Genomic DNA, 25,042 nt, shown 5'->3' on the forward strand with positions numbered 1-25,042 from the left:
GCTTTGTGAATTTTATATAAAATACTGTAGTGCCTCTGGCTACAATTTGTGGCAAAGGCACAAAAACAGCAAGGTTTCTAGACGTCAATTTCACTCTTTATTTTGGGGGCATCAGTAATTTCCAGGGGTAAATCACAAATAAACTAATGATGTCACTGCAGTCGCATTTAACAGATGCACAAAGATAGATATGTTCGGTAATATCTGTGTTGCTTCAGACCCAGCTCAATTCAGAAAATTGCGGAGGAACACGCAGCAAATGGTCAACAAGACAAGGTTGGGGTTAGGGGGTGATTGTGGGTGCGTGGAGGGTGGGAGGAAAATAGGGGGGCAAGAAGGAGTGCAGAATGATGAAGAAGAAGAGGGGGACAACAAACATGTATGACTGATTAGTTGATGCTACTTCTATCAATGGAGCACGGCTATTGTAGTGTCTGCGAGAAGGGGGAACTGCATTTTCAAACCAGCTCCGATATACAAATGTATACTGTGAACACAAGATCGACACACAATAAAACATTTCATTAAAATGTTGAAGATTCCAAGAAAAACAAAAGTGAGAATGGGCCTCTAGAGATGGGGGATTTATTCTGCAGAATTTTTATAAAAGAAGAACATGAATCCCTCAAAAGACGATCAAAGGAAGTAAGAGAGAAATTAGACTAATATAAACCAACAAAAAGTTGACTTTTCATTTTTGAGTATCTCTTGATTTTCTTGATTTGGGGTATTTTATGGATGCTCTAACTGATGGTGAAGAAATTGAGGTCACATGACCCCTAATTTCTGAAATACAGACATATCAATAGGAAGCAACTCTACAGGTATCTTCATAAAACAATGACATTTTTCTTCATTTACTAGGAAACTCATTCTGCAGAGTTGCTTCCTTCTGTCATGGAATGGCAGAAATGCCTTGCAAACGACAGGTGATGCTGCGAGGGAGATGGACGATACATCCTGCTACTTCTGCGCATGTCTGTGCTAAAAAAAATTTACGCGGATGTATATGTATGGACAGAAAGCATGAAGCATTGCTCCATGCAATCTCATGCATTCCACCTGAAAATGTCTACCAAAAATCATGAGCGCCGGCTTGGGACATACACACAATACCACGTGAAAAATGACTTAACCCGATGATCAGCTGGTCTATACATCTACATGTATGTCTCCTGATGGTCGATGGTGGTGTGGACAATGTTTATTGTCGTTATGTTGCCACGACTACAAACTACCATGTGCATCATCAGTCTGTGCTTTTCATGGATTGAAGACGTTGTGAAAAGCCTTATCTGTAAACCTAGATTACAGTACTTGAACAAAATGAATACTGCCATCATATATCTGCATATTCTCTCTCTACAAAGAAGAAGAAGAAGAAGGAGGAGGAGGTTGTACAACTGAAAAATTGCAGAATAACTTCAATGCACAGGATAAAAGATCTTGATTTCTAAAAGTTTACAAATCCCTCAAATCCTTCACGGCAGAGACATAGATATCAGACTTACATTCCAAAATTGCCCTATCACTTTTAACATTTTCATGGAATTTATTGCATATTTCCAGGACTTTTCAGGAACACTACAGATGCCGAACTTGTTTAGGCCACAGAAAGACTTAAGCACTTTTAAAGCTTATGTGACTGTTTAAATGCCTTTTCTTTATGTCATAAATATCATCATTATTATCAAGAACACTATGGATGTCGAACTTGTTTAGGAAAACTCAAGCACTTTCTAAGCTTATGCGCTTGTTTAAATGTCTTTTATGTCATAAATATCATCATTATTATCATCATTTGAGAGAGATTATCATCCATAGAGGTGGATGGTATACACGATTATACTGAAAAAGTGACAGGTACTTTAATTTAAAATTACAATATGTTAACAAAAATATCAAGGTGGAAAATGCAAAAGAATACATTGAAGACTGAAAAAACAGTCTTGAATTCTTCTTCAAAGTGCAGGCTTTTGAAGTCCGGAAGGTGGGGGGGGGGGGGGGGGGAGTAAAGGCAAGACAAAAATAAATACTGTGAATTCAGGATTGAGGGAGAGATTGTCAAAAGACATCTCTTTGAATATAGCACTAAGGGTTCATAAAGGAGTGGGTGGGGTTTGGAGGGATGGAGAAAGGGTGGGGAGACACTACAAACAAATTGCATAGTTTAAATCTTTAGCATTTGACATGCATTGCATACAAACAATTTCTTTACACTCTTTGTCAGCTTTTAAAGCATACTGCATCAGTTGTAAGTGTGAGAGTTTTATTTTTCAATTTTTTTTTTTGCCAGGATTAAAAACAAATGCAGGAAAACAGAATCAGAATAACTGCATCTATCGATTAAGTATGAAGTTACTTTGTCACAATGGATATACAGCACATGATTATATATCTAAGGATTCTTGATTTGAATGGTAGAGTTAGACAAATGGGTGATGCAAGAGTGAAGTTGCAGAGGATTGCCAACAAAATTCACATGATAAATGCCAATGCTGTTGACAGAGGTATTACCTAAAGACATCCTTTCGAGTCCAGTGAGATAATTTGCAATGTATTCATTATGAATTTCAGATATAGGCAAAAGCTTTTACCTCAGAAATATAACCTTTTGACTGTTCATTTTTTTTTTTTTTTTTTTTTTTGGGGGGGGGGTCTCTGATTGTTCTGTTAACGCAATGTGATCAATGTCACTGCAAAGCACATGGAAGCAAAACAAAAGAACAAGCAAAAAATTTGCCAATAAATTTTGAAGTACCTTAAAGTACCCGTAGCATGGGGATTCACTGGGTGCCCAATTTATTCACTGCCCAGTGGGGTATATTAAAAAACCACAAATAACATAAATCCGCAAATCTGCGGACCGAAGCGCACGCTAATCAGTAACACTCTACTCTAGTCAATTATTCGTTACGGGGATTCTCGAACATATCCGTGCCAGCCAGGCAAGCCTGCCCACTCCATGGTACCTCCCCCCCCCCCCCCCCCCACCAACCTACATTTTGTTAGTCCCATGTGTTAGAAATTGTGCACAGCTGTTGCATGATCTCCCCAAATGAGAACAGGCAAACATATAGACATGAACAAAGTTTCTCCGCTGATGGGCCTCAGAAGGATGCCTTAAGGTATACATAATAATGTGGCGGCTGAAGTGAAGAGAGAGGGACTCAAACCTTCTACTTTGTCAATTGGAAATCGAGTATCTGCTGGGGGTAGATAAAAACAGTCTCAAGATTACATATCAAGACGGCTATCCACATGTCTCATATACCATCTTAGCAACTCTAGCTAACTAAAGGTATTTCAGCACCAATCACAGAAATCCTTGGAGAAAATCACTTCGCCAACAATGTTCCATAAAAATTAATAATAATAGGCTTCCCAGACCTCTTGCATTACTTGTGTGTACTATGCATGTGCAATGGTTTTAAATGTACTCACGGCCTGCTTGCCTTTGTGAAATTAGTGTCAAATTGTCTGTCAAACTTTCATTTCCATTTAGAAAACAAACACAAAGAACTTCAATTCCAGAAGTCAGTGGAGTGTGAAATTGGGAAATTTTTGATGAATACTAAATCTGGTTTTAATCCGCACCATCCCCACATCCCTCGAGCGTAGATTCAGATTTGAAAACCAGTCAACAAGTTACACAGTTACTCTTAACATATGACTAACCCTTGACTTTGGTGACTGCGGCACCAGTTTTGTGCTTCTCATTGGCTGCGGACTCTTTGGTGGGCGTGGCCTTGGTGCTGTCCGTAAAGATGTGCGTGAACTCCTCTATCGTCACTGCCTCCTGGTAAAACGTGGCCAGAAAAGTTTGTCACCGATTAGATATTTGACAAAATACCACAGAATGTGCATACAAAAGTAATATATGCCACACTCACATACACAAATACAGGGATGCCGTCCTTGCAAATGGCACTGAGGTAAATTGATGGCTGGAAAAAAAACATACATATTTTTGGTGGAAAAAATTATATTTACCTTTCCTGTGTAGATATGTGTCATGAAATAAAATCTTGAAAAAAACAGTATTTCCATGAATCCTGCAGTATTTGGGGGTAAAGAAAAAAAAACAACAAAAAAACAATCCTAGATACTGATTTAAAAACAAGAGACCCGGGGGTCACGCGCTCACCTGAGTATCGCAATTTCACCTTCCATGCATTCTTGCACACTCTTACCTAAGAACATTGGAAAGTTAGGTCTGCATATGGATCCCCCCCCCCCAACTCCAGGGTGGGGGGGGGGTGGGCAGGCAGCCCTGGATCTGCAATGAACAAACTTGGAACTAAAGTCATCAATGTACAAACTCATGGTATTAACTATGCTTTATCATTTCTGGTTCTAGAGTAGAAGATTTTAAATATTCCTTAATGTGGGGGGGGGGGGGGGGGGAGGTGGGCCCCCTAGGGCCCCCCCCCCCCCAAGAGGGACATGGTGCCCACTTGAAGGAATTAAGATTCTATCTCCCTAGGGATGCTACCTGCTAAGTTTGCTAAAAATTCATCACAAGGTTTTCAAGAAGAAAATGAACATGTACAATTCAGGCCCCATTACAACTGTAGGACTTCTCTCCATCCCCTCTCCTGGGTCCCAAGGGGGGGGGGGGGGGGTACCCCTGATTCTGCCAATCCCATGAACAAACTTGAAACTTCAGTCATCAATGTACTAACTCATAGTATTATCTAAGCCCTATCACTTCTGGTTCTAGGAGATTTTGAAAGATTCCGTAATTTTAGGGGGTTTGGGCCCCCCTGGGGGCCCCCAGGTGGGCCATGGTGCCCATTTGAACAAATTGAGATCCTATCCCCCTAGGGATGCTACCTACCAAGTTTGGTGAAAATCAGACATGGGGATATCAAAGTGAAGATGAAAATGTACAATTTAGGCCCCATTAGGACCCCTCCCCACCCCCTCCCCTGGGTCCCAAGGGGGGCACCCCTGATTCCCCCATGAACAAACTTGAAACTACAGTCATCAATGTACTAACTCATAGTATTAACTAAGCTCTATCACTTCTGGTTCTTGAGAAGAAGATTTTTTTTCCTTAATTTTAGGGTGTTTGGGCACCCCTGGGGCCCCCCAGGTGGGCCATGGTGCCCATTTGAACAAACTGAGATCCTATCCCCCTAGGGATGCTACCTGCCAAGTTTGGTGAAAATCGGTCATGGGGTTCTCATGAAGAAGATGAAAATGTAAAAAGTTTACGCACGACGCACGACGGACGACACACGACGTACGCCGGACGCTGGATGAAGAGCGATCGCAATAGCTCACTTGAGCCTTCGGCTCAGGTGAGCTAAAAACCCAGTTAGCATCTCTGCATATATATACACATACAATTACACATTCATACATACTGCATACATATACATATATACAAACATACATACAAACATACACACACACATATATACATACATACAGAGAGACAGACAGACATACAATAAATATTGATTTATTCATTTGATACACACTTCTTTCTGTACCTGTCACAATGTGCAATAGCAACTGTAATGTCTCACATTGCATGTAGTGAAAAACACAAGACCATACATTGATTTGAGCAACCAAACTCTGATTAATTGGAAAGATTAAAGATTTGAAATAAATGAATAAATAGACAACACATACATAAATTTAGTCTGTACAAGTCCAAGATGGTGCAAGTGCATGATTTTGTTGTTGGAAATATGATGTCAAATCTCAGGTTTAATTTTGCGATAACTCATTTGTGGATATCTCCAGTACTTTCTTCTCACTAAAGTTAAAGGGACTGAACAGTACTGGTTGAGGTGGGGATTCATGTTTTGAACATCCCTAAGTGAGATAATGAGAAACCTCTCATGAAATATGAAAGAGCATGTAATTTTAAGAAGGATTCAACGTTTATTTGATGAAAATTGGTTTTCACATGGCTGAGATATCCAAAAAGTGATAATAATAAAAGGCGACAGGCCACACCTTTTATTAGGATCTCTTTGTTTCACCTTGTTTTTGGATATCTCAGCCATTTGAAGACCGATTTTCATCAAATAAACTTTTGATACCCCTTAAAATTGCACGCTCTTTGACATCTCATAGAGTGGTTTCTTAATATCTCGCAAAACGTTAAAAGCTAAATCCTCACCTCGATCAGAACTGTACACACTCTTTCAATCTAAAACCAACAAGAGTGTCCCCCCCTTCCCCATTTGTCCCTGATCTACCCATCTGATTATTCTGTATTCCTACAAAGCAACATAACATCATGATGAAATTTCTTTTCAAATAAGTGTTGAAGATAGATGACTTTGTGCGCCGTCTATGAATCATTACTTTTGATTGGACGTCTCCCTTCCCAGCACCCTTGGCTTTCTCCTCTTGGCTGGTGAGCAACGACGACAGCAGAGCAGGCTGGGATTGCTCTCCCTCCCTGGGCCCAACATCCGCCTCAGCATCGTTGGTTGCTATGCCAACAGGCTCAGGGCTCTGTCAAAAAAAAAAAAAAAAAAAAAAAAGAGTTTCCATCAATCTTGTCAGAGTTAGGATTGCTTGCTGCACAGATTCTTGTGAGTCTTCCAGCTGAGAGAACTCTTTTGTTACATTTGCTCTGCTGAATCACAGACTCGAGTCAGGTTGGGGGTGAGAGTGGATTCAATGAAAAAGGGGCATATTCTTAAGGTCAATATTGTCATCGTTTGAGCTAGACGATGCTGAGATTATTGCACAGATTCTTGTATGTCTTCTAAATGGACGAATTCTCTTTTACATTTACTTTACTGAATCACAAACCCGAGTCAGGTTGGCAATGAGAGTGGATTCAGAGAAAGGAGCCTTATTCTTCAGGTCACAATCATCATCATTTGTGCAAGACAACGGCTTCATGTGTAGCTGTCACAAACAAGCTAGGAAAACATACCTCCACTGAAATGATGGCCTCGGACTCTGCCAGAGACTCTTCGGCTTCTGACGCCGTGGGTGTGGCCTGTTGCTTGGCAGGGACTTTAGGTGGTCTGATTGGTGGGCGCCGCTTGTTTGGAGCCTGCAAGGCAGGTTTGGGCTTGGCTACAGGAAGGAGAGAAGATGGACATCCAAGGACACATCTACATGTCGGGAAGCACTTTAAAACCCTTGGCACAGGGATGATGTCTCACGCTATGCTACTGAAGTACAGGGCAAGGTTCTATGAATTGAAAAGCCTGGCAGCCAGTTTAAGCATGCCCGAAAACCTCAAAACAGCTTCAGAATGCAGAACACATTTACAAAGAAACATCTTTGTCAGATGAATATATGCCACAAGCAAAGCAGCACATATATGAACCACATAAGTATTTGGGAACATATAACAAACTCCCCACATTCACAGTTCAAAAGTTTAGTTACTTAGACCCCCTGCCCCAAGATGCAGTGTTTGCTCTCCAAATATCAAAGTGTGGACACTTGAGGATCTGGTTATTTTTACTTCATCTTGTACAGCAAATGTGAGCATGGGATAGACTTTCACTTTTTTTATTAAAGCATGCAACAGGAATGGGACTGCCACCAGCAAAAGAGTCATCTCATCTCACCAGTTACTGCTACTGTTGCCTTGGTCTCTGCAGCCAGCTTCCTGGCTTCCGCTGCCTCCTGCTCCTCCTTTTTCTTCCTGGAGTTACAAAAACGAGGACACAACGAGACCAGAAAATGTGACCAAGACATCCGCAGTTACGCATACATTGACTGTCTTGGGCTTATGTTATCATCATCGTGTTACTAATCATCATCTTGCTTATGAGGTAGAACACCAATCATCCTAATCAACTCTACATTATTGCTGCAATTGATACTATTATTTGTATACAATTATCATTTCTGGATCAATTTACTTCTAATGCCAACACCACCTCCTTCATTATTGTCATCATCATCATCATTATCATTATAACCATTACCATCACCATCACAAACATCATTATTACCATTCCAATTACCACCACTATTACCAACATCATCTTCATTACCATTACCTCCATTATCATCAGCATTAATCATCATCATATCACCATGTACATCATCATCTGTATCATTATTACCACCACCATCATCACTATCACCATTACCATCATCATCAGTATCATTATCATCTTCATCAGCACCATCACCATCATGATCACCCCCACTTTTATCATCGTCGTCATCATCGTCGTCATCATCCTCATCGTCCTCCTCCTCCTCATCATCATCATCATTATCCTCATCAGTGGCAGTGTTCCACTGTAGAGCCCTGGTATCAGATGGCAATGCCTTACTGTTGGATGCCCTCCCAGATGGCGGGCAACTGGTCATCCATCTGGCCGGACTGGATGGCCCGGATCTCCTCCTGCAGCTGTTTAAATCTCTTCCTCTCCTCACTGATCTGCTGCTGGAGCTCCTCGATGCGCTCCTGGGTCATCTTGCGGACCAGGAGGTCGACGGGGGTCTCCACCTCCCCCTTCTCCCCACTCCTCTTTCTCCTGTATTGGCAAGAGCATTGCGGGGGGCATAGTTATGACCAGTGCCGTATATAAAGAGAGTCTGGACAACTGCTAAATTGGATGCCATGTTGTTCCCCTGCATATTACGTGTTAGAGGGTTAGCGTGTACGCTCAGACGTTATAATGAAAGCGAGCCTAATAAGGGGTAATGAACAATGGGCACTGCATATGAGCACACTTTGAAAACAACATGGCTCCACAAAGTTCACAACACCAGTTTGGACCAATCACAGGCTTTAAAACTCATAAGCTGTAAACCGAGTTGGCCAGACTCTCTTCATTTATACAGCAATGGCCATGACTGATGACTTGCAGCACGTATGCCAACTGAATATGCGTTCATGTTTGCTAGACCAACATGTACAATGTATGAGCAGTTATTAAAGGACTTGAAAGCAATGGAAGGACATGGAGGGCAGGAATATGCCTTAAATGGTCAAAGAAATATTTCATGCTACTAACATCCTTATTGATTGTGATGAATAAAAAAATGCAAATGTTTGTAAATATACTGTAGTATTGGAGAAGTTCAAGACACAATATATTATCATAATCTTTTGAAATATCATAAATTACACAAAATATGGCATTGATCTGTTACACAAGTTAATCTAAGTTACACACGTTACACAAGTTAATCTAAATGTGTAGTTTTATCACTTTAAAATGAAAAGACCTGACAAGACACACAAAACAAGTGACAGGATGTGAGAGAGGGAGAAAAAAAGAAGAACTTACTTTGGAGTGTCAACAGCTTCAAGCATGGCAGAGTACTGGATGGCACAATTCTACAATATAGAAGACAGAATTGGCAAGAAAACAATAAACAAACAAAGCGTGATGATAAAACAACAACAATTTAGGAAAATCCACATCTGGCATGCTTAGAAGACCAATCAAGTAGGCATTTTAGGAGAAGTTAACCATGTTTTGTAAATTACATAGACTGAATAGCCCCCCTGCATATTAAAGAGGATGTTTTACATAGCAAGACATTCTGTCACCTCACACAGGGCACTTGGTATCCATGAAAGGAGATGCAGTTAACTGATGATTCATTTCATATCTAAAACTCTTCAAACTTTGAATCTTAATCATGCAGTCTTTGTACGTCCAAAGCTTACTTGCACAACTGTTCAATAATATTTTCTCTGTACATATTAGCTGTAAGAGGTAAAGAAATTAAAGGACAAGTTCACCTTCATAAACATAAAGATCGAGAGAATGTAGCAATATTAGTCGAACACATCATTGAAAGTTTAAGGAAAATCGGACAATCCGTTCAAAAGTTATGAATTTTTGAAGTTTTTGTGCAGTAACCGCTGGATGAGAAGACTACTGCAGTGTATGATGTCACATGCGTACAACAATATAAGGAAAATATAAAGAGAATTTTACAAAATTTCATCTTTTGAAAAAAATACACATTCCCTTGACTCGTTACCGACATATGTTATGGGAAATATTATTCCCCCGCCTTTAGAAAGAGGCAAGTCAAGAGCTCTTTTATCATGTGAAAAAAAGTGAAAATATGTTGAATTTTCTGTACATTTTCTTTATACTGTTGTACGCATACGACATCACAAGCTGTAGTAGTCTCCTCATCCAGCGGTTCCAACACAAAAATTTAAAAAATTCATAACTTTTGCATCGATTGTCCAATTTTCCTCAAACTTTCACTGACGTGTTCTACTAATATTGCTGCATTTTCTTAATCCTTATGTTTATGAAGGTGAACTTGTCCTTTAACAAGATGTATCCTTTTTTTTTTTCTTGGGTGCAATGCTGTCCCTTTCCCTTTAAACTCATGGACAACATATAACAGAATTAGAATCAGTATCACATCCATTAGAATTAGATTAGAATCAGTATCACACTCATAATACATTGCAGCCTAAAATGGAGAACTCTGTAAAAACTCATCCCTTGTCCTCATGTGATGTGTGGTATGCTGCCCTCTACAGGTGGCCAGATAAATTTGTGTCATGGAATATTATATGACTAAACATTTGCCTATAGATGTGCAACCACATGAAATTTGGGTGTTCATGGGAGGATCTTACAATCACAACATTTGCATTTGTATGAGTTACGGGTGAAATCTCCATACAGACAACATTACTAAAGCACACAAACAGGTTAACAAAACAGCCCAGTCCCAAGTGGGCACACCTACGTAGCTGTAATGAGTGTTTGCACACTGGTAAGACCACGGTTCCAACAGTAAAGGGATAGATAATTGCACCGATTCAACCCCATGCTGTGGTGGTGATACCTTTGTTTCCTATAATGCCAACAGTTCCACATACATGATGAACTACGGTACTCTCCCTGCAGACATCTAAGGGGAAAAATCCAAACACCATGGAAAATATGATTCCTACTGATTACTTAGCCCCCCCCCCCACACACACACACACACAGAGTCAAAAGTGAAAGTGACTTTGTAAAGCGGATCTAAATCTAAAACAACAATATCAATCTTAGCATCCAGACATGCATTGTATGACTTCAGCTGATGGTGTTTTGTACAGCTTCGTCCCTCGCTGACATTGACGAGGGACATACAGTTTGCATTTATATCAACACAAACAATACTTGAGCCTAACGAAGTTGAATTATATCGGTAGGAGCAAGGTGACTAGAATAGATGATCTGACTAATTCATTGCAGAGAAAGATAGAAGTACTTGTCAACAAAGAGCTTTGCAGTAGAACAAAAACTTTTCTTTTTATGGTATCGGTAATGAACATAGACTGTGTCCTTGATTTGGAGAGTGTTGTTTTACAAAAAAACAAAAAAACAAAAAACCAACAACAAAAGCGACAAAACAACCCCAAACTATATAGCAAAAGCTCATGAAACAAAGTTTCACCCAAACAGTTTGTGCGGTCAACGATGCAGAACTTGATTGAGGAAAGTATACACAAATTAGCTTTCAATATGCCAGTGAACTTTTTCATTGTGAGCTGGATTCTATCAGCCTGGATTCTATCAGCCATCATCTCGCCTCCTTTGCTCACAACACGAACAACTGGTGACCAGCAAAAATGGTGGTCTTGAATCGCATTGGCCAGTGCATATAGGAAATCTGCAACCCTTACTGTTGTTCTTGCAAATGGCAGCTAGGCCGCAAAAGTGGTAGACTGCTGGGGATGTCGAAGAGCCGAATGAAGTTGTTACAAAAACATTTCAACTGATTGGCTACTCAAATCTAATGACTGGGGACACAATTATGGTGTCCATTACACGCAGAGCTCCATACATGGTTTTGTACATGTTCACTACTATTTCCAATTTCTTGAGAAAACACTATTATACATTTAATATTCCAAAGACTTACAACAATGACCCATCTTGTAAACCACTTTACAAGGTTCTTTGCACAAGGAGTTCATCCAAATGATTTTCTTTCTCTCTTTTTTTCCCCCTTAGATAAAAAAGAATCAATTTTGAATGTAAAACACACACACACACAACATGAATACAGCAATCAACAGTTCTACCCATTTGCATGGCCCCAGCTACAAATGTTTACTGTTCACAACTGATTGCACACTGGTTTTACACAGACTTGGGTACTTTGTTTAGCATGTGACCGACATCATTAGAGTAATCATATGCAACTCACTCTTTACTGGGACAAAAAATATCTTCCCAAGTCTCCAGTGAATGTAACATCAAATGGAATAATGCCATCTTGCGGGAGACTTACTGGTCAGACTTCCTTTACAAATTCATGATCTGTGAGTGTCAAATTAGTGATCTCATTAGAAAACACGAAAGGCACTCGGAGAGCGCAGACCCCCGCCAAGCCATCCAACTTTTTGTTTACATCATCAGCAGATCAGCATGCACTTTAGTACGCATATGTAAACCTCAAGAACGCGCAGCTAGAACTTTCAAGTTCATTGATCTTGTACTCCAAAAAAAATCAATAAAAATCAATAAAAATCAATAAAAATTCGCAGATCACTATCAAATTTAATCATCTTTTTCTTGTGTCATTATCGACTTTTCCTGCAAGTTTCATTCAAATCCGTTCACAAGTTTTGGAGATATTTTGTAAACAGACAAACTGACGTCAATGATCACTTAACCTTTTCCTTCCTTGGCAGAGGTAATAACACACGCACACACACACACTCCCACACTCTCTCTCCCTCTCTCCGATGGAGGATTCCATACCCCCCCCCCCCCCCCACTCCAAAAAGGTCCTGGTCTTTGGGTGGGATGGGTACCTTTTGTGAAAACCAGTCCGACGGACGGCTGGGATCGATGAGGGGCTTGATGGCTCGGCTGACGGAAACCCAATTCTGATCGCCACTCCGCATGACGGACGAAGCAAGACACAGTTTCTCTCTCGTTGTCCATTGCTCCAGCGATGCCGTTGTCGCCATGGTGACGGGTCTACTCGGTTAGGTTACTCAGAAGTTGTGCTATGAACTCTTGAAAACAAAAAACAATTAAGAGAAGTCACTTGAGGTGAGCAAAAACAACAACAACAACAACGAACACACATGCCTTGCAATCTTGAATTAATCAACATCAGAATCCAGGATGATGAATTTCCCCCCCCCCCTTTTTTTTTCAACCAAATTAATTCAAACAAAGTGCAGTGGTAACTCTTGGCAGTGGAGTGGAAGAGAGACCAAATGTACAGATTCCATTCAGGCTGGACCCTCTCACAACTCAAGGCACAGTATGAGGAATGACACCACCAAACTCATATAGAAGTGCAGTACACTTACGAACAGTTGAATTTAGCGACTACGGTAATCACTGTATTAAAGGCAAACTCGTACTCGCGCGAAAAATGAGTAACCTCACAAAACGGAAGATGACATGGGCTGGGGGCGGGGGGCAACAGTGCTCTGCAGGTGTAGGAATATGATACAGACTCGCTCCCCCGAGTGGACCTAGCAATATTTTACTGCCCCCTCCATACCGTGTTGACACGACTGATTAAACATACAGCAATCAAACAAGGGGGGCAAAGTCTTTCTGGCAAACATCCTTAAAACAGTTGTGAGAGTAAAGTCCAGAGGGTATATGTATCACACCTAACAATTTATCTGGGGGAAAAAAAAATCCCCATCAGAATATATTGAACAGTTGTTTGCATGCTGTAATTTTCGCTCCTCACTGTAAGCCTGTATACTAATGACACAATGGCGGGTGAGGCCTATTATATGTGAGCTGATTGCCGACTCTTGGGCTGTGAAAGTCTGTATCATCACATGTGTTTCTTCAGCTCTGCTGACTTGGCTTTCGTGTGAGTGGAATTCCTTTCAGGGTTCACCGCTTCATTTCATCTTGATTCACACAATGGGTATACAATTGGTGGCATGTCCATGTTAGGAAAACTTGAGACCTTAGCATTAATTGTCTTTGTATGTGTGCTCTGTTGTCAAAGTGCCACCATGTTAATTTAAAAATTGTATGATAACTAATTCAATTCCGTAATGGTCTGATACCCTTTTCTTTGTACTTTATCCATTCATGTGTTGCATCAAGAATATTCTTTATTCAGGGAAAGAATGAGAGAATTTATTTTTTTTTTAATCTAACTGATGTAACATGTAATAATATCTCATGAAAATGATTACTGTGGTCTATGACAGGGCACCGGGATGTGACAACTCATAAAGAGTCATTTTTTAGTTTTGATTTGTCAGATTCACATGGACATTAAGTCATGAATACAGACAGATACATCAACAGTAATGCCTGTTCATAAGCCAACTCATATTCGCTGCATAACATTCATATGAAATAGGTACATGGGAGAGTTTATCATTATACAAAATTGTTTGAACATTTGATAGACTCTCACGCAAGTGGACCAGAGCTATCATACATCTCGATTTCATTGCAGATATTTTAGATAGTTGGTTTATAGTGAACAATGGTTCGTTGCCGACAGCTTCTTGATTGGTTTGGCTCTTTGATCAAGATTGTTGTTCACCTTATTCCACACTGTGATATCAATAGATTCATGTGCCTGGGCATAATGCATTATAGAACTATATCTTGTATATCTTCCATATCAATTTTTGTTTGTTTGTTTGTTTGTTTGTTTTTTGGTCACTGTGACTGCGAGTATCTATGACTTCTTGTTCAATAGGAGCATTTTCCTTTCTTATCTTTTTTTTTTTTCACATAAGAGAAAATCAATGCAGTATCAATGCCCATTTGAGACTCAGCAGTATTCTACACTATTGGCATGATTAAAACATTTGATGATCAAATGTATTTTCATGTATAATTCTGTTTTACTGTCTCATTAACACATTGCCATATCTTACAATCAAATTATATGTATGTATGATACATGTACTATATGTCACAAAGAGACCTCTAGCTGTTACAAGTTGTCATAGTTCCGTAGAAACAATAACATAGACCAATAGGACAGACCATCCAACTCCTACGGCCTCCTTTAATCATCAACTCTTTAAGTACACAATAGGATGGCTTATCAATACATGTACATATTCTTTATCGGGGCATTTAAAAACGAAGAAAAAAAATCAACAACAATTGGAGCTTCCAAATTCTTCATTTCCCAGGGTTATAACAAAGAAGAAAAAAATCAACAACAGGATGAGGTCCTGCTACCACTGATTATAACTGACGTCTTTTTTCAATCAAGACTATGATATCACTCCAATGCTGTTAAATGAACTATGTTATCTCTTCATTTCTTAGTGGGCACGCTGCAGACCTGTGGTAGCAACTGACCAACCACAAACTTCAGGGCACAAGGGAGAACCACAGACCTCAAATAAATTTTCCAAAGAGAGGAGAGACAGGACCGCATCAACAGTTGGTCATCCAGCGGCTCAAGGTCAAATGGAAAGCGATGTATGAATAACTCATGTGAGTGACTCTCGGACAAGCTGCTATCTGAGGACATCATCCACGTATTCATCACACCACACCACCATCCCCCATTCCCCACAGTCCCTTCTCTTAGACCTTGCCATAAATCTGCATCCCTCCTATGGTCCACGATAGGTCCAACCCCTGCTGCTGACATCGGTAGAACTGCCACATAATTGTTTGCCGCCACCAGCCCTGACCATCACTCGAGAGCTTGCATTTCTATCGAGTCTACCGAGATGAAGACGTCCGTTAAGGTTCTGTACGGAGTGACACTTGGCTTCTCGTTCTGCATCAGCTGTATGCTGATCGCGTCCTTCTGCTCCCCAAACTGGATTGAGGCACAAGCCATCAGGAATGTCACAGGTGCACCCGACTCCGTCGCAGACCCGCCCAACGACAGATATTCCGGGTTGGTGACGTTCGGGATAATCTACGGCTACAAGCAGTTCAATTACGGATTTGGAGCAAGGGAAAGACGCACTTACATAGGTAAGAGAACTTTGTGAAACTGACAGCTCTGGTACTCATTGGACACTGATAGATATGCAGGCCACCACTGCTTTGACTTAAATCTCTATCAGCAGAATATACATACATCATGTATTTCTGGCTTCATGAATGTTACTCACGTGAATAAGACCAATTATTACCCGTATCAGGCATCTCAGCTGTGGTTCTACAACATTGTATTTCCCTCGTATTACACATCGGCAGGGAGAAGAGGGGTGAATTCTCATATTCCCCTCTTTGACAAACGCCTATGGGATTTGCGTGTTAAAAAACAAGGGAATATAGCATCCGGGCACTAGAGCTCCCAGTGATGAAAGTTTGCTGTTGATGACAGTTTTCTTGCGGAGTGGTTTCGCAATGAAGGGCAAATTCCCATAAGTTAACACATAAAAATAGAGGACGATCTCTGCACCTGTGTCAGCTGTCTGTTACATATTCAAGCAGGCCTTATATGTCAATCATGTCCTATATATTTTGGAGACAAATGATAGCTTGGTCACAATTATGGTTTGCATTATAGTTTTCTTTTTCTTTTATTTCTTAATCATATAGGCATACCCCACTTCCCTTATTTGTTATCATTAAATCACCTGGTCTGAACTTCTATCCGTTCTCCGTTTCTCTTTCACAAACACTCATTATCCGGGGCTTACACCCAAACAAGCTTGCTTTCATGTACATATGTAGGTCCCATCATACTTCTCTTTGTACAACCCCATTTCGATTTCGACCAGTTATCATTATAATTACTGTGTTATTATCATGTATGTAATTTTTTTTTATATTGTTGACAAGGTAAAAAAGAACTTGTGTTGTTATTTTTTATGTATTATTGATATACAAGAAGTATAAAAATAATTTGAAATTGAAATTAAAAAAAAATATGCATGCCACATAGGCCCTACCTAAACTGTGCATAGGGATGTAGCATGCAGTGTGGTGTATAGCTCAAGCTGGCGCCGAGTGGAATACCCCGAACTGGGAAGTTGTAAAAAGTTTACATTGTAATGATTCATATCAATGCTCAAGATGCCTGAAATGGGTAAAAATAATGATATGGACTGGCTACTTTTGGGGGATACAACATTAATTGCCCTCACTACAATTGTATTGCCCTCATCTTCAACTTGAGCAATACAATTCTAGTTCAGGCAATAAATGTTGTATCCCCTCAAGGCCAGTCCATATTATGTTAATGTCATCAAACTGGTGTAAGATATTTCTTAGGCCTTTTCTGGAAATCCCACAGCCTCATCCTTCCGAGGAGAGTGCCTTCTTCACTGATTGGTACAGATTTCTGTCAAACTAATCATCAATAAATAGATATTATCTAATCCTCTTGATCCCAACTGTGTCACCATGATCTTCCAGTTGGACTCAGGCACATTGCTACACCTGAGTAGGCATGCCGAAATTGACAACTAGGTCAAGTTTGGGTGGATTACTGAATGTTGATGAAAAAGCTTGGCAAGTTTGACAGTGCATGAGCACATAAAGGATCAATTAGCTTGGATTTGGCTACGTAACATGAATTCAAACTACCTTGTAAATCAAAATTCACATGGTATCATATCAGAGTGTTATACACTGTGTCCTCCAAATTTGATGTGAACTGATTGGTAACATGTCCTATACCTGTACATAAAAAGCAGCAGCTTACATCTACTTTTCCATCTTAGTAAAAAAAAATACCCCCAAAACCAACATTTTGTACATAATTTTGCCATTTTAACAGTACTTGCTCAGCATTTGGCAAAGGTTTGCTATGAAGCACTGTGTGACAAAACTAAACACTTCAGGGTGTCCAATACTTGACAGCCTGTTATTCCCATAATCATTTCAGATCTTCAGTTGTAATTCACAATCAGAAGCCAAATTTGAGAAGGTTACTTTATGAAATGCACATCAATCATGTCAAAAGTAGAATGCATCACTTCACATGACCAATTTGAGGTCCCGCCAAGAGCAAACACTGCACTTCTTTGATCAAACTTTGTTAAAATAATGTCCAACGTAAATCTACAGAACCTTTGTTTGAAGAAATAGCACACACAGCGATAAATGTGGATTGCACGTGAATATAAAAAATATTCTACTCAGCTCTGATCCCCTGCTTCACATCCACAACTTTGAGTGAAATAGAGCACTGGTTTTATGGCTAATATTGAGGTAGAAAATTAGTTTTGAGTACCATGTGAAAGTTGCCTTGCTTTAATAAAAACAAAAACAAAAACCCCATAAACAACAGCCATAACAAAATATGTGACTTTACACAGAAACCACCATTAGCAACCATATTCATGTTATAATTCCTTGTCTATTAATGTAGCGTTTAAGTTGATTACCACATATAGGCTGCTGTAAAATTTACAACCCCTTTGGCTCTGCCATAAAACCACAACCTAATTTTATGATTTATCAGGAACATTTGAATTTTGAATTCCAGCACATGCCAAAGTATGCCTCCATCTTGAACTCTCTAATGTTTGAGGAACCAGTCCCATATTGAGAGCAGTAGAGTATCACTGTTTAAAGTCCAGGGTATATTCATGAAAAACCTAGAATTCAGGCCATCGTTTCTTCTTCCAAAAACATGTACACATGTTATCAGGGTGTACTTTGAGACTTCATGGTGGCACGATAAATTGTGCCAACTACAATGTATTGTAGCCTTGAATGGTACTTGGAACATACTGTAAATACTTACTTAAAGGATAGCATAGTTTTGGTAGATATGGGGCTTCAAGTTTCGAACTTATTTTTTGGTGAGATAATGAGAAACCAAATGGGAAATATGAAAGAGCATACAATTCTAAGAGGAATTCAAAGCTTATTTGATGAAATTTGGTTTTGAAATGGTTGAGATATCTAAAAGTAAACAGGTCTTAATACTGTATAAGCCAAATAGTTTGTGAGGTATTGTTTTTATTCTTGCAAATTTCCTAAGTCAGGTGCTATTCGCAAATTTAAAGACTTATGCAAAAACATTAACTCTCATCCCGATATGAATGTGACATGCAAGTATACATTTCTGAGTTCAGTAAATACTCTACGATTGCGAATTTAACCACTCGCGATATCATCGGGAAGTCCGGATTCCCAAAAATTTAGACTCACTAAATATATAGCGTATACAGTAAAAGGTGGGACCCACCTTTTAAGAGGACCACTTTGTTTTGCTCTTTTTTTTTTTTTGATATTGCAGCCATTTCAAACCAATTTTCATCAAACAAACTTTGAATTCCTCATTGAAAGAGAAACCCCAACTGTGTCTTCAAGGTGACTTCGAGTTAAACTCTAAAACAAAAATAGAGCAGTATAAACGTATGAATAACCAACACTAAAAATGTTATAGAATTCTGAAGGTGTATTTGATTTAAAGGACAAATTCACCTTCATAGACATATGGGTTGAGTGCATGCAGCAACATTAGTAGAACACATCAGTGAAAGTTTGAAGAAAATCGGACAATCCGTTCAAAAGTTATGAATTTTTGAAGTTTCTGCTCAGTCACGGCTGGATGAAAAGACTACTATAGCTTGTGATGTCACATGTGTACAATGTTATAAAGAAAGAATAAAGAAAATTCAACATATTTACACTTTTCTCGCATAGCAAAAGAACACACGACTTTTCTCTTTCAGAAGGCAGGGGGAATAATATTACCCTTAACATAACATGTCAGTAACAAGTCGAAGAAATTTGCACTTTATTCAAAAAGTAAAGTTTTGTGAAATTCTCTTTTTATTTTCCTTATATTGTTGTACGTATGTGACATCATACACTGTAGTAGTCTTCTTATCCAGCAGTGACTGCCCAGATACTTTAAAAATTCATAACTTTTGAACAGATTGTCCGATTTTCCTAAAACTTTCACTGATGTGTTCTACTAATATTGCTGCATTCTCTCAATCCTTATGTATATGAAGGTGGACTTGTCCTTTAATGATAAATCATATAACTATGTTTGCAATCACACATGTATGGACAATTTCAAAGAGGACAATTTCATTGTCTGACATGTCCTCTGCTGACTTTAATAGAACACACAAGTCTTCACTAAATATCCACTTCTGAAATGAATAACTCAAGTAATAAAATAATATCAAAAACTTCATGTAGTAGCCATTCCAATACAGAGTAGGATTTTACTCAACCATGCAAGTGCATAAATAAGTGTGCCTTCAAAAGTAATGTATTTGCAGCACCAGAGTTACACGCGTATTATATCTGCACACTGTTTCTGACACAGTCACGATGGTATTCACACATTTAGTATGGCTGGATTTGACCAATTGCCTATGGGAGCCTGGTGCATCATGTGCACAGTATATAAAATACACTCAGCAAAAAAAGAAAGTAAACACTTTTTCAAGTTTAGATTTCTCATGGAATATTTGGCTGAAAGTTATGTATTATATACCATATTGAAGGTAATTTAATAGGCTATTGACCTGGTAGGTCAACAAAAAGGAAACTTTACGCATGAGTGAACACCACTGTTTTTCTCTTCCAGGGCAGAAAAGTAAAAATTGCAAAACAGAACAAGTTGTCATTCATGCGTACATTGTACGTGCTCGTCCATGGAACAATAAGAATAAACAACAAATTTCACAGAAAAAGATACATGAATTAAGTTGCAAAAATAAACCTTTGATCTCTATGATATCTTTAAAGCCCAAAAGACCATTGAAGGGTAAAAATAATGGAGGAAAATTAAGCATCTTATGTCAAATCTAAATTCAAATGAATTAAGAGAAGAAGTAATAATTAACAAAAATTGTAGAAATTTGAGGGTTATTTTTTCAAATTAGGATATTGTTGATAATGTTTGGTTCTATAAATTGTCACATGGATTTTAAATCACCAAATTAAATGAAATAAAGAAATTCTGCTCATTTAGTCATCTTTATGCTTATCATTCCCTATGTCATTTGGAGTTTGACTAGATAGAAATGTCTTGTTTTCCCCTTTAGTTTCCCACTTTGTTTTTCCTAGAGGTTACAAAGAGATAAAGAGAGCAAAACTCATTTTCCCCCTTTCATTCATGTTTTTTTATTGTATTAAACTGGTCTTTTGTTGTCAATGTCATCGTAAAGGGCATTTGCAAATGAAAGAGAACATGGCAATTTTTGCAATTTTTGATTTTGTGCCTTGGAGGACAAAAACAAATGTGCTCCCTCATGCATAAAGTTGTCTTTCTAATTACTCTATTAGCTTAATAGCCAATTAGATTACCTTTAATTTGGAATATAAAACATTGATTTTTATGAAAATCTTCTATGAAAAATATGACCTCGAAAAAGTGTTTACTTTCTTTTTTTTTGCTGAGTGTAGATTTATTTGAGAACCTGGTTGGGCAAAAGTTAAATTCTTCACTGATTTCGATGAGCTGATACAACTGTTGGTCCATTCATTGAATCTTGCATGGCTATTTGACATACTCCAACTGCTAAAGCCAAAACAAAGTTCTACTGCCTGTAGAACTGTTGATTATTGCTCCAGAATGTACACATACACATAAAAAATGTGTGAAATATTGCAGTGATAATAATATTTCAGTTGGGTAATGATGAAATTGCTGAATATTGGCCAAAAAGTTTGTCGGAAGTCAAAATCTCAGAGCTTGCAAGATCCTGGTTGCTACATAATTTTCTTCCAAGCTAGACCTTTTTGGTAAATTGCACGCAATCTCCAAAATGGTGAAAGATGAATTTCCAGCCCTTCTGAGAAATATGTTTTGGCTTTATACTTTTTGTGAACCTTAATTTGAAACTCTTCTGCGGCAGTTATTGTCACAGTCTGCCCACACATGCATGTGGGTAATTCCGTGAAGTTGGGGCACAAAGTGTTACATTTTAGCATAACTCAATACTAATTATGCTATACATATGTTGTTTACAGGCTTTACATTTGTATTGAGACCATACATTTTCCTGGAAATTTTGTGCCATTCAGACTCAATTTTGATGAAGTTATCTTTAAAAAATGTCACGGTGTCCTGTAGCATCATGACGTGTCCATGTAGCATCGTGATAGTTAAAATCTGGTCCTAAAAGACAAATTAATGCAATTAGCTTCACCAAAATTTGATATAATATGCATAATTACTAGATTAGTCAGATAGCTAAATATCTTAACTTTCCTTTCCACAGTTTTACTTTTACAAGAAAATTACACAATGTGTCACTATGCTACGCGGTGTCCACCAAATGTAACAAAAAAGGACACCACGTAGCATCGTGATACATTTTGTAATTTTCTTTTAAAATTAAAACTGTGTACAGGAAATTTGAGATATTCAGCTATCTGACTAATCTAGTAAATATGCATATTGCATCAGATTTTGGTCAAGCTAATTGCCATAATTTTTCTCTTAGGACCAAATTTTAAAATATCACGATGCTACATGGACACATCCCGATGCTACAGGACACCGTTACGTATTGTTTAATAACTTCATCAAAATTGGGTCTGAATGGCACACAATTTCCAGGAAAATGTGTGGCCTCAATGCAAATGTAAAGCCTACAAACAATAAATGTATAGCATCATTAATATTGAGTTATGCTGAAAGGTATTTTTCAAATATCACGATGCTACATGGACACTGCCCCAACTTCATGGAATTACCCATAACTATTCAGTTTTATCCCAGATGTAATGCCTTGGTATGATATTAACAAGTGAGGAGGACCTATAGATCTAAAATGTGAATTTGCTTTGGGCAATCCCCCAACATTGGCTGTTGTTTTTGATGTTCAGAATGTACTTTTTATTCCTGAAAATTTGTTATGATTGTCTGAAGTGCATTAAAATATGTAGTCAACCTTGCCTTTAGAAGCTGCAGCTACGGGGCCCAGAGAAAATGAATTTCATCTTACACAAATGAAAACACGTTTTTATTCATCAGGGGTAAAAATTTATATCCCACTCTGTAGCCCATTCATTAGACTTGTGCAGGTCACCTTAAGAAAGGTCGACTATCGTACCAAATTACTGCAATAAAGGAAATGTATTGCGATTACAAGATATGACTCGCTACAACAAAAGGATCTGAAGTCGGGGGAGGTCCATTTTCTTAAAATGACATGACATTATTCGCTTATTCTTTCGCTTTAATTTCATATAAAACATGACTCATAACAGCACTTGGTTGTGGAGATATCAATGATTTTACGAGAGCATGTCGAGTGGTCTAGGAAATCAGCGTTTTGAGGAAACCGCCTTCAAAGTTTTCCTTCTGATGCAATCGTGCTCAAGGGGAGGTAACACAGTTTACACATCTTGACATTAGAAGGTATGCTCTTAACCTCCGCGATGTTCATTCAAGCTTAGCATCAGTGATCTACGCACGACCAATCAGTAACCAGGATGCCATGCACTGACCAATAAAATCACTCATTGCTACAAATGTAGGGGAGGTGTCTATCTGAATCGCCAAATCCAAATCTTTGGACACGTTTCTGTTCTCTTGAAAGTCACAAAATCATTGCCCACAAAATACTAATTTCTAACCTTGCCTTTGATCATTTAGCTTTGAAATTTCTGCAGATGATATACAAAATATCAGACTACAAAATTATGTCAAAAACAGAAATTTGATGGTTTTGACCAATTTTGATGACATGACTTCAAACTCGGATTTTCTCTGCTTAGCCGTCAGCGACTTTCGAATCCTTTTGTTATGGAGGGTCACATATACACTCAGCAAAAAAAAAAGAAAAAAAGAAAAAAAGTATATACACTTTTTCACCTTCATATTTCTCACAGAAGATTTTGATAACAATCAATGTATCATATACCATATCAAAGGTAATCTAATTGGCTTTCATCCTGGTAAGGCAATACAAAGGGAAAGTTTACAAATGAGTAAACACATTTGTTTTTGTCCTACAAGGCATAAAATTAAGAATTGCAGAAATTGACATTTTTGTCATGCATTTACAAATACCCTTCAAGATAGCAATGATAACTAAAGACCAATATGACACAATGACAGACATGAATGAAATAGCAAAATTAGTTTTTGCTCCCTTGCATTCTATTTATCAGGGATGATATTGAGGTCTGTTGAAAAAATCAGAAATCAAATTTTTCAGACCTGTGATTTTGATGTATGGAAAAAGCAAACTGCGCACAGACTTGAGGGAAAAAAAAAATCTGAAATCAGATTTAAATCTACATAATATCATGCGTGATATCTTCAAACTAGAAATGTCGCTATGGCGACTGATGCCTCCGCCATAATGCATGATTCTCCCAATAGGTGTAGGTACAATGTCTTCACAATGTGTTATGACAGTTTCACAAAACTGACAAAATATTGAAATGACAGGTTTGTCAGAAATATCTTGAATGTTCACTTTCCTTGAACTAGGTTTGCTATAATTGTCTAAGAGTGCAGGTACCTGTATTTGGGGAATTGAGAACTTTTACTTGACTTCTGACCTACCCTTTTATAAGTTTATGCATTGAGTAATTTTCAAGGTATGAATAAAGAGTGTAATTACAGTATAACATATATATAAATTTGCATTTAAACCTGACTTTGACCCTTAACCTTTGACCTTCTGGCTGGAAATTTCTCAGAGAATCTCCATTAGGGAATACATGTATATCAAGTTTTAGTTTTAAAAATAATAATGTAAGCATTGCATATACTAGTATATGAGGGAAATAGTAACATTTTGAGGAGTTGACCTTGACCTTTGACCCCCTGACTAGTGACCCATGACCCCTACATTCCCTAGAAAATCCCTGCCAGTCAGTACATGTGTATGTACCAAGTTCCATGAAGATACATTGAACCATTTGCAAGAAAAGTGAAATTGTAACATATTCACCTAACCTTTGACCTTTTGACCTTTGACCTTATGACATGAAACTCTCTCTGGAGAATCTTTATGCAGTAGTACATGTCTACAATAAGTTTCAAGATAATACCTTCGGGCATTGCATGGATATGGGGGAAATAGCAATGTTTTTAGCATTTGACCTTGACCTTATGACCTTTGACCTCTTGCCAATGTCACTAAAATCTACTCAACTAATTGCCCCATCATACATCATCCTTGGACCAAGTTTGGTGAAAGCTGCTTCATCCAGTTTAGAGTTATCACGTAAACAGATAAATT

General features: G+C 38.4%; 1 protein-coding gene across 4 annotated transcripts in view; it reads right to left on the reverse strand.

Moving 5' to 3' along the window:
* The window catches only part of LOC140241516 (bromodomain-containing protein 8-like), a 46,775-nt gene that overhangs the window by 17,587 nt on the left and 4,146 nt on the right, over window positions 1-25,042 (reverse strand). For all 4 annotated transcript variants that reach the window (XM_072321255.1, XM_072321253.1, XM_072321254.1 and 1 more), the window contains exons 2-8: window positions 12,749-12,955; window positions 9,246-9,295; window positions 8,283-8,486; window positions 7,563-7,639; window positions 6,914-7,059; window positions 6,331-6,483; window positions 3,679-3,799 (exon numbers count right to left, since the gene is read on the reverse strand). In XM_072321255.1, the coding sequence (XP_072177356.1) occupies window positions 3,679-3,799; window positions 6,331-6,483; window positions 6,914-7,059; window positions 7,563-7,639; window positions 8,283-8,486; window positions 9,246-9,295; window positions 12,749-12,907 (910 nt within the window). In that variant the 5' untranslated portion in view covers window positions 12,908-12,955. The remainder of the gene's footprint in view (window positions 1-3,678; window positions 3,800-6,330; window positions 6,484-6,913; window positions 7,060-7,562; window positions 7,640-8,282; window positions 8,487-9,245; window positions 9,296-12,748; window positions 12,956-25,042) is intronic.

This window comes from Diadema setosum, chromosome 18, assembly GCF_964275005.1.
Source record: "Diadema setosum chromosome 18, eeDiaSeto1, whole genome shotgun sequence".
Lineage (NCBI taxonomy): Eukaryota > Metazoa > Echinodermata > Echinoidea > Diadematoida > Diadematidae > Diadema > Diadema setosum.